Genomic DNA, 18,130 nt, shown 5'->3' with positions numbered 1-18,130 from the left:
TATGCCCCCTTCCCCTGCCCACTTTATTTTATATTACCTGTATATGCAAATGGCCACTGTTTCCATGGTTTTTAATGGAATATATAAATAAACAGTAGGATTGGAAGGAGGAAAAGTTGTGGGTCTCTTTTTTTTTTTTTTTTTTTTTTTTTTTTTTTTTTAAAAAAACCTTACCTGAGTGGGGGGGGTGTTGGGGGGGGGGGGGGTACACTGTATCCTGCCAAATTTAACAGGCCTTTTCCAAGATACTTCGACCTGCAGCAGTACCAGTTTTGCACAACAGAGGGCGCTCCGCTTTAACAGCGTCTGACAACATCGTAAATATGAAGCTGTCATGTTTCAGAGTAGAAGCGACTGGGGGAGACAGAAGCAGGCTGGGAAACGTAGCTGCGTTGTTGACTGCAGCGCGGCCTGTCTGCAGCTGAACTTCCTCGTGAGCCACAAAATCTGACGGCCGAGAGGCTTCCCTCCTCCTGCGGATGAGAGCCCTCCCAGCGAGTGATTTACGGGCATAAATTGGGGGAGGGGACAGTCGCTAACGCTGCACATGTTCACATGTCTTCACTCTCGGTTTCACTGCGGCGCCTGGCCACACGTGGGCGGCCCCGAAGCTCAGCGCGCCACAGAGGACTGGTAACAGGAAGCGGGGGCTGGTTAGTACTGAGAAGGCTTTCCCTGGTCCCCACCCCCCCCCCCCCAAGCCCCAGGCACCACCCCGCAGGAAGCCTCGGAGAGCGAGCGAGTGAGTTTTCTGCAGTCAGGGTCCGGCCGGCCAGCACGCGCTTGGGGTGCCGGCGATCTGCTTGCCGGGGTCGAGGCGCCATGGACCTCTGGAGGCAGTGTACTTCCTGGCTGGTGCGCTGTCAGGTGCTGCCCTCCACCCACCGGCTGGTGTGGGACAGCGCGCAGGTGTGTGACTTGGCGTACGCGCTGCGCGATGGCGTCCTGCTCTGCCAGCTGCTCAACAACCTGAAGCCCCAATGCATCAGCCAGCGTGAGATCGTCTTGCGGCCGCAGATGTCGCAGGTGAGCCCGCTCTCGTCTCCCCCCCCGGAGCTGCCGCCCACCCGCCATCTCTGATGCCGTGACTCTGCCCAGCAGTGAAGCAGCGGTCCTGTTACCCGCCCCAGGGTCAGGATGCCTGCCCCATTTCTCGGGGGCCGCTAGCGCTGATAATCGACCCGCTAGGTCTTGCTTTGCATGCAGCCAGCAGACCAGTACAGTCGCGGCGCTGCTTTGCGTGCAGCTTTGTATCGGTTTTGGATCAGGGGTTTGCTCTTTTTCCCCTTTTTGCAAAGTTGTTTTATTTTCTCTTTTGTGTTTTGTTACGAGCGTAAAACCAGGGGCTGCTGGAAACCAATGTAGGACTGATTAAATGTATCACTTGATGCTGCCAATTTTCTCACATTTATCAATTAGATTTTATTTTGTCAGATTTGGTGCTTAAGTGGCTACTGAAGGAAAGTTTATATATATAATATATTAGGGCCTCATGCCAGTTTTGGTTCTGCTGGGTAGGTTTCACTGGAACATCATGTGACAGGAACCTCATTCAAGGGTGTAAACTGGAAGACCTGTCCCAGTGTCTTCTCCCAGCTTCAGGCTCTGACTGCCCCCCCCCCGGCAATCCCTACCCCCTGACTCTGGATCTCACTCTAACCCATGTCCCCACTAAAACACCAGCACTGACGGAGCTACAGGCAGCAGTATAGATGGGAGAAGATCCGGAACGAGCAGTTCACTGGGATGCAGAGGAAATGAGTCTTTGATGCGTGTTGTTTCTCATTCGCGGCCTGGCGTCTGTAAAGTCTGTAGGCCTGGTCGTGCCTGGGGTTGTGTTGGAAGTAGAATCTCTGCGCTACGATGTTTGCTTCTTTTCACACTGGCAAGCTCACACCTCTTACCACCCCCCTCCCCCACCGTCTGGTCAGCTGGTAGAGCTGCTGTTTGTCCGGAGAATTCTATCCCTCCCCATGTGAACGACGGAGCTGGACTGCTCTGCTGCTGTCAGTTTTTTGTCAAAGTCACACACTTTCACAGACCCTTGTCTCACTTGTCAGACGCATCTGAGTGTGACTTCCTGTTAGCTGACTGACGTGCCCTTCACGTTCGCACGGCAGAACCCTCCCTTGCCACTGCTCGGCCCCTCTCAAACCCATTGGCATGTCTTTCCCACAGTTTTTCTGCCTGAAGAACATCAGGACCTTCCTCGGTGCCTGCGAGGTCCACTTCGGGATGAGGTCGAGTGAGCTCTTTGAGGCTTTTGACCTCTTTGACCTCCGCAACTTTGAGAAGGTGAGAGGCCCTTAGGATCCTCTGTCCTGGGGGCTGTTGAGGCTCACAAGTCACATTTACTCCCCCCCCCCCCCCCCCCCCCAAAGCTCACTGCGCCTGGACGTGAAAGCAGAAGAGCTGACCGTCTGTTCCCTTATGAGCTGTCGCCCCTGTCCTTCGAAACCTTATGTGTGTGGCGTGTCTGTGTGTATCGTGGGTGAAAAAGCAGGGCTGAGATGTTTGTGCATGTGTGCGTGTGTCTGTGCGTGTGTGTGTGTGCGTGTGTGTGTGTGTGTGTGTGTGTGTCTGTGTGTGTGTTTGCACGCGCTCGCCCATGTGAAATATGAGCTTTCTCATATTTTATGGTGTTAAATATCTGGGCACTCTCAATGTTGCATGTTGTGTGTGTGTGTGCGCGTGTGTGTGTGTGTGTGTGTGTGTGTGTGTGCGTGTGTGTGCGCGTGTGTGTGTGTGTGTGTGTGCGCGTGTGTGCGCGCGTGTGTGTGTGTGTGTGTGAGACCGCTTTGGCTTTTCACCCTGGACATTATGTTTGGCGCAATTAGATGTAGATATGTGTCACTTCCTCTTCACAAAATTGACAGACCGGTTAATGAACTTTAACCATGTTATGGGGTTAGCTAGTTATTTGGGGGGGGGGGCAGTAAAGTTTGTGTGGCATTGTGGTGCAGTGGTTAGTGCTGTTGCCTCATGTCTCTGGGTTCAGATCTCCTCCTTAGCTCGGAGTTTGTATGTTCTCCCCGTGTTCTCCCCGTGTTCTCCCCGTGATTTTGTGGGGTTTCCTCCAGGTACTCCCCCTGCAGTCCAAAAACACGCTGATGCGATGCGAAATGACCCATAGGTATGCATTGTGCATAGTGATGGCTTGGTGCCCCGTCCTGCAGTTGCAGAAAATGGAAAATATGCCCATATAGACAATTATGCACACATGCATTATTGAATGTGTAATTGAGTGCATTTAGGGTCTTCGGTCAGGGCTGTTCTTAACCCAAAACGCCGGAGGTAATGCGTCTCAGTTCTCGCTGTCTTTAAAAATCCAAACCTAAGTGACGTTACCTTTCATGCAATTTGTCTTTGCGCCTGCAAGCGAATTCCCAGCCCGAGTCACCTCCTTCCCTTAAAATTACCATAATGGAAGACACTGTTGGTACGAACCAGTTAATAACCAGCTGCTAGTACGCTTGCAGGTTAACAAGTGTGAGTTTTAGTGGCGAGACGAGCCAGAGGACTGACTGAAATATAACAGGCACACGATGAGGTCTGCAACAAGTGCTGTTGATTTCACTGAGGATGTCTGACTTCAGCAGGAACTTCCATGTCCTTTTGCTCACTTACAATGTACTTTTCTGTGTGTCTGTGTGTGTGTGTGTGTGTGTGTGTGTGTGTTTCCCAATCCCAGGTCATCGACTCCTTGTCCAACCTGTCGCACACCACCACGGCAAGGCACAGAGAGATAGAGTAAGCATGTGACCACAGCCCAACCAAACACGACCTTAACATTAGAGAGACCGTAAACAGAGCGACTCACTGTGTATTATTCCAGACCAGTGTTTGGTCAGCTTGTGACTGAAGTACTTCTGCTGTAATACTTAGCTTATTTAAAACCTCATACTTTACTGATAGGATTACAACTATCTATATTTAAATATGAATATAAAAAAATTAAGATTAAGATTTTTAGCTACTATTTGTCATCCGACTAACTTGTATACTGCTCATTTCCCAGAATGCACTGCTTTCCTCCGTGGTTGTTTACGCACGTACTGTTGTTGTAGGTGTTGCATGCCAGTTCAGTAACACCTGGCTGTATCACGCCACGCAGTTTTAACATCAAATGTTATTCTGCGCCAGTGTTGCTAGTAATGCATTATAAACTAGCGCATTACTGTAATTTCACTGCTTTTTGTCGTAACGAGTAATGTTACTAATTACCTTTTCAAATGAAATAATGCAAGTACAAGTACTGCGATTTAAATGGACTAATGCAGCCCTAATATTTTGTTTATGATCTAATGCCATCTGACCTTACAGTGCCAAATGAATGGATGATATTAGGTACAGTGATGGATAAATCTAAATTAAATAATAATAATAATAATAATAATAAAAAGTGGGCAGCTATCGAATATTGATCCGACATTCGCCCGACGCTGTTGACATACGTCGCGCAGGCAACACAATGTTAATGAGGTCACTATGCGATGTTTAGCCTAATGTTATTTTTCCTGATTAGGCTATACAACCCACAATTGTGTTATACTGTATAAATTTATGTACTATGGTATAGATCTGTTCTGTTAACCCCGCATGTAGGCAAGCTGTTTAAAACCATATACCAAACAAACAATTTAATTGATTAAGTTATGCGTTTATTAACAATGTGACAAACCCAGAAACAAAAGGCTTAACCATTATGCTTATACGCTTATACTATGCTTATACGCTCGCCGAACCACACATCAGCTTATGTAATAATTTAAATATTGTTCTACATGAAACGCGATCATTTAATGACGTTCTAATCTAAAACCAATGTCCCGGCGATGTATGTGTGCTGTCTGGGTATGTGTGCATCAATAAGAGAGTTGAAGTAACACAAAACTTACTTTCCCTAGTAACTATTTTTTTTTTTACGCAGTAATCGCTAAAGCGATTGAATTACTTTTGAATGAACTAGTAACTATCCAATTGCTAATTATCAGTAAATTGCACAACACTGTTTAACACGGGCTACCCTGGGGTGATGTATGACAATTCGAGGTGAGAATAATCTTCTGAACGACTTGGGTCTTAATGTGTCAAAAGCAAGTTTCTCGGCAAGATGTGGCAAAAAGTAGGTGCTTTGTCATGTGACTTATTTGAAGATAGTAGCAAAAAAAAAACTTGAGCCCAAACGCAATATTAAGACCAGTTATCCAGCAAAAGACATTTGTCGGTTATGTAGCAATTATCTAGTAACAAAAACTCACATGAGAGATGGCAAATTCCTATGTTTATAAAGAAGACAGTAACTTCCATGTTTCCTTCCCCATATACATGCTTTGATTCTCCTGTGTTTTTGTACTAAGCTTGCCTTTTTTTCCTGCCTTTAGACCTTTCCCGGTGGAACCCTGTCTCCCTGATGAGGACATCTACAGCGGCCTGTCTGAGGAAATAGAGTGGGTTCCGTGCAGGGATGGATTACGGACCAGGCCAGCGGGGCCGCTGCCCAGGGGCCCTTGGGGTGCAGGGGGCCCGTGGGGCCCCTAGCCCAAAACAATTTGCAACACTTATCAACAATGTATTTTCGTTTGTCTATTTTCGAGGGCCTACATTCTTTGATCCTCTGCCTACAAGGGCCCCTGACCCTATAGGGAGGGCGTTTGGCTGCCAAGGGCCCTTGAATTGTGGTGGTTGTGGTGGTGGTGCTGGTGGTGGGGGGGGGGCCTCGCGAACGTTTTGCCCAGGGGTCCACACAACCCATAATCCGTCCCTGGTTCCGTGTGCATGCCTGCGCGTGCAGGTACACAGCGTTCGTCTGCTTGTTTTCGGCTTTCAGTAGCTCCGCCTCTTTACAGCTGCATGGAGGATGGCGGCGATGACTTGTACGACTGCGTGGAGGACGAGAGCGATGAAGGCGAAGACATTTACGAGGACCTGATGAGGTCGGAAGAACCTCCAGAGTGGGTAAGGATTCCAAGCCAAGCAAAAGATGGGAAAGACGTGTTCTCGGATTTTGAGTCATACAGTGCGGCCATGTAGAACCCAGGCCGTCGTGGCCAGAATTAGGGACACGGCCCATAGTGATGGAAAGAGCACTCGTGGGTCTTTATGAGGAAGACTGGTCTTGATAAGCAGGTTCACAGAACTGAGGTAGGTCTGGTACTTGCTGTCATTTTGAGGGGGGTCTTCGACTCTTGTCGCAGGAGCAGAAGACCAAAGAGGTGGACAAGAGAAGCTGCTGCCTTCAGGAGATAGCACAGACAGAGGAGAAGTACAGCAACACATTGGAGTCTATCATACAGGTATCACATCGATGGCAGCCATACCGCCGTCAGATATCCTGTGATCGCTGGGAGATGTAGTGTCTGTCCTTAGACCTTCAGCACACGTTCCGTCTGGGGTCTGCTGAACGTGTTGGGGGCCCGTTTGGTTCAGCGCGTTAACTCTAAAGTCTTGCGTATTCTCGTCACCTGCAGCATTTCATGAGGCCTCTGCAGCAACTTCTGCAGCCGCAGGACATCGAGGCGATCTTCATCAACGTAGAGGTTGGCCTCCCTGTTTCGGTCGCCAGGCCACTTCTCGCCCTTCTCATGGCCTGGTCGCCATTTTCTGGATCTAAATGTCACGTGTCAGTCGGTCTCCGCTCAAACATCTGAGTAAGAAATATAGGCAATTATTTGGATTCGCTAGGAATAACATTGTGTGAATGACAACGACAAAGGGCACCTCCTCCATGACATTTTCTGGTATTTTAGCAGCACGCTATTTGGGGGGAGAAGGAGTGACCAGCAGGGCTGTTCTTCACGTTGATGTTCGGCTCCCACTTTAGGCTCAAAGTGTTATTGTTGCATAATTCTTTCCCTTGACTTGTATAAGTAGTTACTGTTGGCCCTTGGCGTAGGACCCCTGTTAAAGGTGTTCAGCTTTGCCGAGTTCCTCATGTGGTTCCGTTTCTGGTCCTTCACTGAGATGCCTTCACACACACACACACACACACACACACACATATGCACATTTGAAATTGAGAAGATGCCTTAACAAAACCAGATCCAGTCCAAACCTGAGCCTCACTGACCTGGTCTTCATCTCCCGCCTTGGCCATTCAGTGTCCTTGGGCAAGATGAACACAGGATCAATGCCACACAAGCCATGAAAAACCAGGATGGCTTCTCCTAACCTTCTTGAAATGTGTATTGTATTTCTGAATGTCACTTAATATCTTATTGTATGTGTGTGTGTGTGTGTGTGGGGACTTGATCAGAGGTGCCACTAGAGATTTAGGAATCTTAAAGGCCCTTAATCTAGACCAGTCCAGTTCTGTTTCAAATTTGTTGGGTTCCTTATCTCTCAAGGGCCCTTGGAATCTTTCTAACTTCCTTCCTTTTACGACTCTGCTGGACCGTATAGAACTTGGCGGAGACTCATCGTGGGCTGCTTAAGGAGACCCATCACTCCATCTTCATGTGTGGAGCCTCGAATCTCCACCAGGTGTTTATCAGCTACAAAAACAGGTACACCAGCTGAGGAGGTCGCCGAGAGGAGGTTGCTCGTTCTGTCCACCTGGCAGTGAAGCACTGCTTCTCAGAGATCTCATGCTTCATCTGGAACCACCTCGGCTCTTCCCCCAAATATCTCTGCAGGCTGCTACTCTATGGACGCTACTGCAGCCAGGTGGAAGAAGCCACCAAGCACTTGGACCAGCTGTCTAGCACTTACACGGACGTGCAGACGGTGCTGAAGGTCAGCCGTGCCCAGGGTTTGGAAGTGGGGTTTCTTCCTCTTGGTAGACGTGAGCCACGCTCTAGCTGCCTCGCTAATGTATCCGTCCTGTTGGCTCCCTCTTGGCTTTCTTTGTGCTGATTTCCGTTGCTCCCCGTTCAGGATTGTTCCCAGCGTGCCAACAACGGGAGATTTACCCTTCGAGACCTGCTGATGGTTCCCATGCAGAGAGTGCTCAAATACCACCTACTTCTCCAGGTAAACAGAACCACACTTAGGAACCTAAAGCCTGTCAACACGCCTGCTTCTGCATTTGGTCAGCGTTGAGTCCCAGCAGGCCGTGTGCGTAAGTTAATCTGTAATCTACCAGCTGACTGTTTAAATAGGTGCAGCAGAGTATGTTTGATATCGAAATTTTGGGTGCGTCTGCTATAGTGCCGGGTCTAAGCGGCTGCTTTTTCAAAGTATAGTGCCTCATCTTCTCCTGGCACAAAGCCATCCTATCTGGATGTTTCTGTATGAATGTACATCCTCAGCTGGCCGATCATGTCGCTGGTCCCTGCTTTCCTGTGTTGTCAGGAACTGTTGAAACACACCGTCGCTCAAGCGGAGAAGGAGAACCTGCGCTCAGCCCTGGATGCCATGCGGGTGACTGCCCCCACACCCTGCCGTGTGTGTTTTTGTGGGCTTTATATCTACCCTTTTTCACTCTTCCCCTGCTTTCCCTCCCCCTCCCGGCTTCTCCGCTCAGGACTTGGCGCAGTGTGTCAATGAGGTTAAACGGGACAATGAGATAATTCGGCAAATCACCTCCTTCCAACTGTCCATCGAGAACATGGTGAGACTGCTGGCTGATGCGGTCAGGATCGCCTGTAAATCTGTGCTCTGGGCACCTGAAGTCTCTCGAGGTTTCAAGGGTTTGACGTCCCTAGGCCAGCCCTCGGTCTCCCGCTTCTGGGCCGAGTTTGTCTGCGTCACAACCTCAGAATCTACTGACTTCCCCTTTCTTCTCAGAGACAATCACTTGCACATTATGGCCGCCCCAGGATTGATGGGGAACTGAAGATATGCACTCCGGAGAAAAAATCTAAACAGGACAGGTGGGGAATTGCTTCCTATACAGCTGTCTGATAATGACCCATGGTGAATGTGTGGGTGTGGTTATGTAAATGAGTATCAAAATGGGTGTGGCTATGTGAACTATTGTGTGCGTTTGACTTCATGCAGCCACTTACAGCGCTGGTTTAAAGCAATGCATTCTGGTCCTGACGCAATGCATCATGGTTAGATTTTTTTTTTTGTCTGACATACACCGGAGTTGCAAAACGTCACCATGTCACATGGTACGAAAACCTCGCGAGAGCAAGACAACTTAAGATAGGTCATGCAGCATTTCTCAGCCGGCTGCACATACTGGAACCGCCTCCATGATGACACAACTTTGCCCTTATTGGCTGAAGATTTTAGTCACCCAGATTTTTGTATCCCAGGACGTTCCGATGCGTTATCTGCTATTTCTCCTGAAAAGCACGTAAAGCAGTGAGAACTGCCTTTCAGTTAATTTACCAGGTAAAATAAAGTTTAAATAAATTAAATAAATGCTCTAAGAGTACACGCAAGTTAGATATTGTATTGTAATGTTGTGCTGCTATATTTGTTTAATCGTCTAGTCTGAAGAAAGCATTCAAGCAAGAATTGCATTGTACTCTGTACATAACAATAAAAACTTTGAATCCTTGGAATAAATGTATTTGATCTTCTTCCTGGCAGCTTTTCACACAGGGCCACTAAACAATATAGTTTTTTTTCACTGCTAACAGTTTGGATCAGGAGCTGGTTATTGTAAAAGCAGTAATGTGCCTGCAGGTGATATTTGTATAGATTATCTACAGCCTTCTGGCAGTGCTGCCACTGCAGTCAGGTCTCGCACTACGAGGAGTAGAAGCTGTCCGACTGCAGTCAGTTTATACTCCACCCCTGCAGCCACCGGCAGATTTCGCTCCACGTCACGTCAGCTGCAGACAGACCTAAGCCCAAGTCGAACGCGCCCACTATTCTGATGTTTGCTCGTGTGGGCGTGGCCATCTAAATAGCAACACAAACAGGATTGAATCTATAATATGGGTATTGCATGCCTTTCACTACTTCCTGCTCCAACCGATTTGTGCACCTCCCCCTTCCCCACAGGTACATCTTCCTGTTCGACATGGCCATGGTGGTGTGTAAGAGGAAAAGCGGGGACGTCATGGGCCTGAAGGAGATCGTGGAGCTGGAGCACTACCGGCTCTCGGACGAGATCGAGGAGAAGGACAAGAAGGTTCAGGGTGTTCCTCAAGCTCTCGTGAAGCACTCCATCTTCCCTCCATTTCCAAAAGAAATAATTCTTTTTGTTAAAGTCATTAACTTCTTAAATTCTCTATTTGTCTAAGGGTTTTGAAGAAGTCAGTCTAGTTCACTGTTGCATGCACTGTGTTGCCTGCACTGTGTTGCATGCACTGTGTTGCCTGCACTGTGTTGCATGCACGGGGCAGGGGTTATGCCGGTTTCTCATGTCTTACTCACCAATGGCCTGGTGGTCTCTGACGCTGAGCCCTTCTGTGTTTCAGTGGTCGCACTTGTTCATTCTGGTGGATTCCTACGGACATCGCAATTTTGAACTGTACTGCAAAACCAAGGAGTTGAAGAGGAAATGGCTTGAACAGTTCAGCATCGCCTTGTAAGCACTGCACTTGACAGTATGAGGTCATCGTTAACTCCTGCTGTGCGATTGCTTTTGCTATAACATGCTGTGCTGAATGTGCAGTAATGGCTCCCAGATTGTCTGTTGAGTGTCTGTGTATCAGCTGCAGGCTCCTCCCACAGGATGACGAGCTAAATTTATGCTGCCGTTTTTTTCAGTATTCTGCGTCATTGTTCTGGAAATGGCTGACCTGTAGCTAAATGGCCAATGTGTCTCTGCCTCTGTGCAATGTGTTTCCTTCGCTGCCAGTTCCAACGTGTTTCCTGAGGGCAGGAAGGCCAACAACCATGAATTTGAGATGCACAGCTTTGGGGAGACCGTATCCTGCGCGGCCTGTCATATGCTGCTCAGGTGAGGCTCATTTGCAGGCTAAAATCAGTGCAAAAATGGCGATGTGAATAATCCTAACAACTGGGCCTTACGTGGCAGCCATTTTGGTTTGCTGTGTAACCAAAAGTTAGCTCGATGTGAAGGCGATGATGAGGAATTTCTACCCCGAGAGAAGGTCACTGCCAGATCAAAGCATGTTTGTCATCTGTGGTGACAAGTTGGGTCACCCTCCGTCCTGTTCCCTCAGAGGTATCTTCTACCAGGGCTACCGCTGTACTGTCTGCTCAACCTCTGCTCACAAGGAGTGCCTGGACCGTGTTCCTGTCTGCAAGAAAAAGTCAGGTGACCCCCCCCCCCCCCCCCCCCACCACCTTCATATGAGCTGTGTGCTTCATGTGGCCGCATGTGATAGTGTTCAACTACTATTTTCGGTGTTTTCCACAGAACTATCGCCTTCCATCAAGAGGCCTTGTGACATTCTGCTAGATAAACTGCAAAAGACGTTTAATTTATTAATGATTCTGCTCTTTTTATTCAGTTCATATAATCTCCTGTATTTTTTTTTGGTTCTCTAGAGCACTCAGGCACCATGAGAAAGGTAAGTTTTACTAGATTGTAAAATCTTCTGAGCATTAATGGACAATATAAACCCAACGGCAGACTTTTGTGAGCTTGGTGATCTGTGGGAGGCACCATCTCTGAAGGTGGCCGTGTCCTTCAAACAACATCCGGGCAAATGAAACGCATCGGCAGAAAGATACGGTCGCATTCTTTAAATACAACAAACTAGGTGGCGGGGCCATGTCATGCCACAAGCCCTATAGCACTCAGAAAGTTTTTGATGAAGCAAAAAATGCGTATAGTGTGGAGTGCGTGAGTCATTTTAAGAAAGCAGGTGACTTCTTTTGAAAAGGAAGTTGCTATCTTTATTGACAGCCACTGTTGGTTTAATACTAGAAACTGCACAGATAGGGAAGCCGACAATTTAAGCGACACTCACAGTCATGAGTGGACGGTTGGAGGAATCAGAACGATGGATAAAGTTCGCCTTCTGGACCCTGCGCAGGCGGTGTGCCGACACTGCGATCGGCGCGCTAAGTACGGCTCATTTGACAACATATTGCTAAATCTTATCTGAAGTGTACGGCCTCCTTAAACCTGCAAACAGTGCCGAGGGCCTGCTTGTTAATTCCGCCGTAAAAACACAGGGCGCCCTCTGCTGGCAGCACCACAGATGCAGCTCTGTGCTCCATATTTACTCACAACCTGATATTTGCAGATATGTTGCCCGAAACAGAAACCACTTGAGAAAATGAGTCTGATATTTTCGATGCCTTTTTTTTTTTTTTTTTTTTTTTTTTACATGTGCTTGTGTGCCACCTAAATAACAGATGTTTATGGGTTCAAATCCCATGGCCAGCAGAGTAACCCAATCACTGTTGGGCCCTTCGTCAAGGCCTTCAAGTCCCGAGCCAGTTTTATTTTTCTTGCTCATTTAGTCCTTATTGGGCAGAGACCAGCTACTTTCGGTGTGTTTGACTCTAGTTTCTTCCGCAGCGAGAACCCAAAAGACCAGCACTGGAAGCAGAGAAAGGTGAGGACTTTGGGTTTGATCTTATAATATGCCGGTGATACTCATTTCTTGCCACTGCACTTCCAGATGGTGGTCTGAACACGCAGAGTGAATGAATCATGCAGGGTGAGGGTTAAAGGCTACGTCTACACCGCTACGTTTTTGAGTTTTCAGAAAAAAACAATCTCCATCCCCACAGGCATTTTCACATTGTTTATGAAAATATTTTCATTCACACTGGACTTATCTGTTAGCCTTCATTGGGCATGCATGCATCAACACATTCACAGGTAACTGTTTTTTGCGCAAATATGCAGCAGTCACAATGTTTAACATGCTATTTAGTTTGATAGTGACAGTGTTATTGAAAGCGGCTCTTCCATATCCACCATGCTGGAATGCTGTTTGCTTTGTGTAGGGTGACCAATCAGGCAATGAGAGGGTGTAACTGCTGGGATCAAAGCAGGGATGGGTCACATGATGAGTAGGGACCAATTAGGATGCTTTTAGGGTTTGTGTTTTCAAGTCTCCATTTTCACTCATCTACTCTGCAAGGCTAAATCGGAGTTCTCAGTAGTACACGGCTGTGGACTGGTTCAGGTACAGCTTGGTTCTTGGTGGCAGTGGAGAAGCACCATTAGTCTTGGGCCTATCAGAGAAGCCCCACCCTTACCGGTCTAGTTCTACTGTCTGAATACAGTGCTGCTTGTTTCATTGGGGGGGGGGGTACAGTGCTGTTTTCTGTAACTGGCTTAAACTTCATCAGGAACCAGCAGGTCCTCCTTATGCTTTGAGGCTCCATTAGCCTGCGTTAAGCTGGCTTTCCGGGGGCCCGTGTCCCCCCCCCGCCACTGATTACGAAGGTGTCTGACTAGGTTCCTTCGCATGAGGAGATGTTAGAGTTGGACACGATGCAGTGAGACAGAAACGTGGCCTCGATCATCAGGAGCTCACAGACCAGGCAGCTCGTGTCCCAGATACAGCCAGACACCTCCGTCTACCTCAGATGGACGGACTTCACCGCCTGTACATGGCAGTTTAAAGTGTGCTGGCTTGTGCTGGTGTTGAACCACCCATCTGAGTATGGAAACGCCCAAGTCGTTTGCATTTTTAAAGCGACCTACCTGAGCATGACCCCAGAGATGAGAACCTGACTGTGCACTTGAGAGATGCACCCGTCCTGTTTTGAGAGGGTCGACTGGCATCTCAAACATGTGTAGAGCTGGCATATTGTCTTTCCTTGGGGGTGGGGCCACTGGCGCACCAGCCCCAGCTGAAAGCTGATTGGCCCCCCCGGGGTGCCGCCTCCCATGTCTCTCACTAATCAAAACATGTCATTGGCTAATAAAGTTTTCAATCATGGCCCCACCAATAACCAAATTCTAAAACTGTCTCTTCTCCAGAAATGCCAAGGATGGAGGTGTTTCAGGAGTATTGCGGGAGACCTCCACCTCCCGGGGGGGCCTACCAGGCACTCCATCTGTCCGTGGGTGACGTCATCGAGCTGCTGACGGCCAATGGGATGCAGCAGTGGTGGGAGGTGAGTAGGTTGGTGGCACATTCACACGCTAACAGGTCGGTATCGGCCTAAACCCATGTTGTGCCTTAAGCCAGCTTCACTCGCGGCCCCAACCCCGAGACAAAGTGAAACTGGCTTGCTAAGTTGGCAGCCCCACCAGAAGGTGCCGCCCTGGGCGACTGCCTGTGTCCAGTCATGTTGATCCAAGGCTCTTCCATGTTGCCAAGCAACACAATGAAATAAATATCCTCTTATATGTTTGCCAACTGAGAGTTTTTTCTGTCTCAGGGCCGGAACTTGGTAACCAGTGAAACAGGATGGTTCCCATGCAGTAACGTCGGACCGTTTACCCCTGTGAGTCACTGTCGATGGACTGAGAGGTCGCTGGATCCGATGGTCAATGCAGATCCATTATTTAGGGGATAGTTACAGCCGTTTAATGCCCGAGCAGAACATACTTGTTCGTGCCCGAAGATCAAGGAAAAGCTAAATTAACTCTGCAATCCAGATACATCTTGTTTTGTTCCCTAAGGTTGATATTGATTTAGCAGCTTCTTCTGAACATGCAGGGAGCGTGGTCTCTCCTCAGCCTTGACTTGCACTCCCATGTGGGACTAGAACAGCAACCCATTGAGAGAAACCATTGTTTCGGCTGCGCTGAAAAGTTCCCCGATGCCTCTTCTGGCTGTTTGATGTGCTTAAAGATAATCACGTCTGCCTCCATCCAATATTCTTAATTCTTCTCCCCGCACAGAAACCGGAGAAAGACCTGGAGGCGTTTCCATGGTGAGTAGAGGAAGGCCTGGGTTTTGATTTATATCTTTTTTATTGCATTTTTAACCTCCTTCTGCACACAGCGGCAAACAACACAAGGTCCTGCAGAAGGCTCAGCTCCCATTCCTGATTGTATGAGATGGTGAAAGCTTTGCTCCAGTCTATTATACACATAACATTGAATGTTTTATTGATCTGCTTGGAGAACTGACTCATCGATGGACTTTAACCATAAACACAGTTTACACCCTCATTTTATTACATTCCCTCTGTTTTCTTTAATGTTACTGTGCCTGGGAGCAGCCAGCTTTCCTTGGACCCCCAGAGTTTCCCCAGAGTTATTTGTTTTCTCCTTGCTCATGAGCTTTTGGTTCCTCTCCTCTGTCCTCTTCTGACTTTCTTTCTTCCCCTCTTCCCTTTTTCACGGTTCCTTGCCGCATTCTGTATAAATGATGAGACACACAGAGTGCCACACATACTCGTCAGGCGCCTTGGGGTGATTCTTTGGTGCGAGGCGCTATTTAAAAATGCAATACCTTGAATTTCTAAAGTGCCTTGTTACACCCCGCCGCCCCCCACCCACTCCCCGTACACATGTCCTCATGTGGGACAGCCCACTCCACGTGCACCACCCTACTATAACATGAAATATCAACACAGCATCTATAGTGACTGGGACATAGAGGTCGCAGAATCCCGGTCTGTGGGCTTGAGGTTTGACTCGCTTCCTGTTGTCTACTTCATTACTTGCCATTGGCTTAGATCATGCAGTGATTGACAGGCCTTGTTAGTCACACCATTGGTTAAATATATGGCAGTCCCTCCCAACTCCCATCTGTGGCCTTCTGCAGGTTTGCAGGAACCATCGACAGGCACGTAGCAAAGAGCCTGTTAATATCTCGGCCAGAGGGGACCTACCTCGTCCGGCAGAAGGAGTACAATGACTTCGCCATCAGCATCAAGTGAGAACCTCAGACTGCTGCGCCAGAAGGGTGTAGATACGTACTCAGAATTTTGCTGGCTCAAATCCCATAATGTGCTTCGCTGTTGTGCCCTCAAGCAGAACTTTCCCTTGAACTGTTCCATTAGAACATGCATCCAGTTTAAAAAGAGGCTGAAAGTCTGTCGCACCTCGGCAGAGGATCAGTAATTAAAAGCTGCACCTTATTTGTGAGCCTCGCTGTTTCTCGCTCTTCCGCAGGATCAAGACGGACGTCAAGCACATCAAGATCACTTATATCAATGGGATGCTGCACATAAATGAGAAGAAAGCCTTCAAAGGGTTAATCGTACGTGTCGCCCGTTTGCCTGTCACTCCCTCATGCCCACCTACGCGGGGCCGGCCCGAGGCACAAGTTAACTAAGCAGCTGCTTAGGGTCCAGCAGCCACCAGGGGGCACCCCTCAACCTGACCAGCCTGTTAGAATAGGAAGGCAGGTGACAAATGATAAATAGGTTAATGAAATTTTGTGCTGGGCCCAGAAAAGGGTTATGCCAGGCTGCTTCTACAGTAGAATACACCAGGAGGCCAATAGCCCACACAGAAAGGTGGTTTAGCCCTTTGGCTGAATAATTAAATGATATTAGCTCTGATAATTAACTAATAAATCAAACAAGCTAGCTGAACAGGTGAACACAGAAACGAGGACACTTGATGAATTAATTTCCTAAGTACATGCTCTGTGTGAAATGCTGTTGATCCGTCTCCGACTCGCATTCGTGATGCAGGTTTCCATTGCTGTTGATCCTTGTAGGAGCTGGTGGAGTACTATCAGCAGAATACTCTGAAGGAGTGCTTTAAGGAACTGGACACAACCCTGCAGATCTCCTACAAAGGGCCTGAACAGACCATGGCCCAGTCCACGTGGAGTGAGGATGCGCATCACTCTCAGTTCGCACAGAGTGAGTGTAGGTCTCTCCCTCTCAGTTCACACTGAGCCAGTGTAGATTTCACACTGAGCCAGTGTAGAGTCCCCTACCGATCCCCACTCTTCTGGTCCCTAAATAACCAGCCCAAACCTAATTGCAACATTAATACTCAGCCTCAGCTGTGTGCTATCAGCACAGAAGTTATATTAGATAATACTGTTTCTTTGCTGTGGGCTGGTTACTGCGTGCAAGATGGTACCATTGATAGGCAAAGAATGGCACGAGTATACTCAGGCACACTCCCCTTGCAGCAGGCGACACGTCTGCCTCCTCACCGCTGAGCTGGGCACGGGTGCTGTATGACTTCTCAGCACGTGACTCTTCAGAGCTGTCACTGCGCATGGGGGATGATGTGAAAATCATCTCCAAGGACACTCCTGAAGGATGGTGGATGGGCGAGTCTTACGGGCAGGTAATCTCAAATTTGAAAAAGGTCTATTCCTCTCTACAATGGCTTGGGTGGCTGTGATAACTCGTTTGATGGATGTGTCTTATTTCCCCTTATTTCCCGTTTTAAAATGTTTGCTGGAGTGCAGTGCTGGCCACTTGTGGTTGTAGATGGTACAGCATGTCTGCCCGATATTTTCCATGTTCTGAAAATCCTTGTTATTACAACCGTTTCCTCTCCGTCTCGTCTGTCTGTTCTGTTCATTCTACATAACAAGACTGGGCTCTTCCCAGCCAATTACGTGCAGGAGAACTACTCTGAATACTGTTGACAAGTTGCTGGGATGCAGAGTCACGAGGTCACAAATTAAAGATGGAACCAGGAGGAAAATGGAGCCTAACCACTGGGCAAAGGATGTTCTCCGCTGTTACTACTCTCACCGCCCCGATTACCTTGTTTAATTGTCGTTTAAAAATCTAAAAATCATACTTCAGTTGTTTTTTTCTAACCTTAATAAAAATATACCAGCTGAATATATCTATGCAGTTTCCCCGATTTATTAAAAATGAACCCAATATCATTTTTACACCAAATGTATTTCTGAGAAATTGTATATTTTGAGATTCTTTATCAAATACTTTGTATAATAAACTGTTGCAGTGACTGGTAATTGAAGTAACCGTTTTCCATGTTGAGTCATTTAAACACCTAGCCTATACTCACGAGTTTCTAATCACACAATTAGACAAATTAACTGAAGACAATATAACCAATTAAAGAACCATTATTGAGTACCTGCTTGCAATTAAATTAAGTCCCCTTTCAACCAGATACAAAAATAACCCAATTATTAACCAATTAATACCAGTCTTCTTCGATAGGATTATGCTCGCCGTTAATAGAGAAATTCCTCTCGGTTACCATTCAGCAATATCAACACTTGAAAGGTACTGGAACTGTTTTCGTTCCTTCTTGCTCAGGTAGCTGTAAACATTTCCGGATAAGCAAACAAACGAGAGAGAACTGTTATCTCGCACATTCTGTGTCAAATGAGGTTCATACATATTTATTATGTATAACAGGACTACCTGTTCGGGATAAATATAAAGCCCAATTAGTGACACAGACTGGAAATGCCGGGATTTTAAGATAAATCGGTTTAAG

At 47.6% G+C, this 18,130-nt stretch overlaps 2 protein-coding genes across 5 annotated transcripts in view; both read left to right on the top strand.

Annotated features, from left to right (window-relative positions):
- trip10a (thyroid hormone receptor interactor 10a) overlaps positions 1-115 on the top strand; it is a 14,400-nt gene extending 14,285 nt beyond the window's left edge. For all 3 annotated transcript variants that reach the window (XM_048991249.1, XM_048991251.1, XM_048991250.1), the window contains one exon: positions 1-115. This exon is cut by the window's left edge and continues 1,169 nt beyond it. The gene's annotated coding sequence lies outside the window, so the exon portion shown is untranslated.
- A 586-nt stretch (positions 116-701) lies between these two features.
- LOC125718130 (proto-oncogene vav-like) lies at positions 702-17,641 on the top strand. Of its 2 annotated transcripts, none has more exons than XM_048991704.1 (27): positions 702-1,026; positions 2,179-2,295; positions 3,692-3,750; positions 5,385-5,450; positions 5,850-5,958; positions 6,198-6,296; positions 6,471-6,539; positions 7,402-7,505; positions 7,635-7,734; positions 7,876-7,971; positions 8,293-8,361; positions 8,465-8,551; positions 8,728-8,813; positions 9,901-10,030; positions 10,320-10,429; positions 10,703-10,804; positions 11,031-11,125; positions 11,359-11,381; positions 12,341-12,377; positions 13,760-13,896; positions 14,164-14,229; positions 14,630-14,661; positions 15,501-15,611; positions 15,851-15,938; positions 16,404-16,551; positions 16,833-16,990; positions 17,244-17,641. In XM_048991704.1, the coding sequence occupies exons 1-27, from the start codon at positions 823-825 to the stop codon at positions 17,295-17,297; spliced, it is 2,556 nt and encodes an 851-aa protein (XP_048847661.1). In that variant the 5' UTR covers positions 702-822; the 3' UTR covers positions 17,298-17,641. The 2 variants fall into 2 exon arrangements, with proteins under 2 accessions (XP_048847661.1, XP_048847660.1); XM_048991703.1 differs by having other exon boundaries at positions 16,830-16,990.
- Positions 17,642-18,130: the final 489 nt, after the last annotated feature.

The sequence above is a fragment of the Brienomyrus brachyistius genome, chromosome 22, assembly GCF_023856365.1.
Source record: "Brienomyrus brachyistius isolate T26 chromosome 22, BBRACH_0.4, whole genome shotgun sequence".
NCBI classification, from domain to species: Eukaryota; Metazoa; Chordata; class Actinopteri; order Osteoglossiformes; family Mormyridae; genus Brienomyrus; species Brienomyrus brachyistius.
This window is presented reverse-complemented; position numbering and strand designations above follow the sequence as displayed.

What these genes read in the sequence shown, in the direction of transcription:
- LOC125718130 (XM_048991703.1), top strand. Translation starts at nt 823, where the DNA reads ATGGACCTCTGGAGGCAGTGTACTTCCTGGCTGGTGCGCTGTCAGGTG. An exon ending in AATACCACCTACTTCTCCAG is followed by an intron (nt 7,972 to 8,292) that starts GTAAACAGAACC and finishes CTGTGTTGTCAG; the next exon opens with GAACTGTTGAAACACACCGT. An exon ending in GCCTGTCATATGCTGCTCAG is followed by an intron (nt 10,805 to 11,030) that starts GTGAGGCTCATT and finishes CTGTTCCCTCAG; the next exon opens with AGGTATCTTCTACCAGGGCT.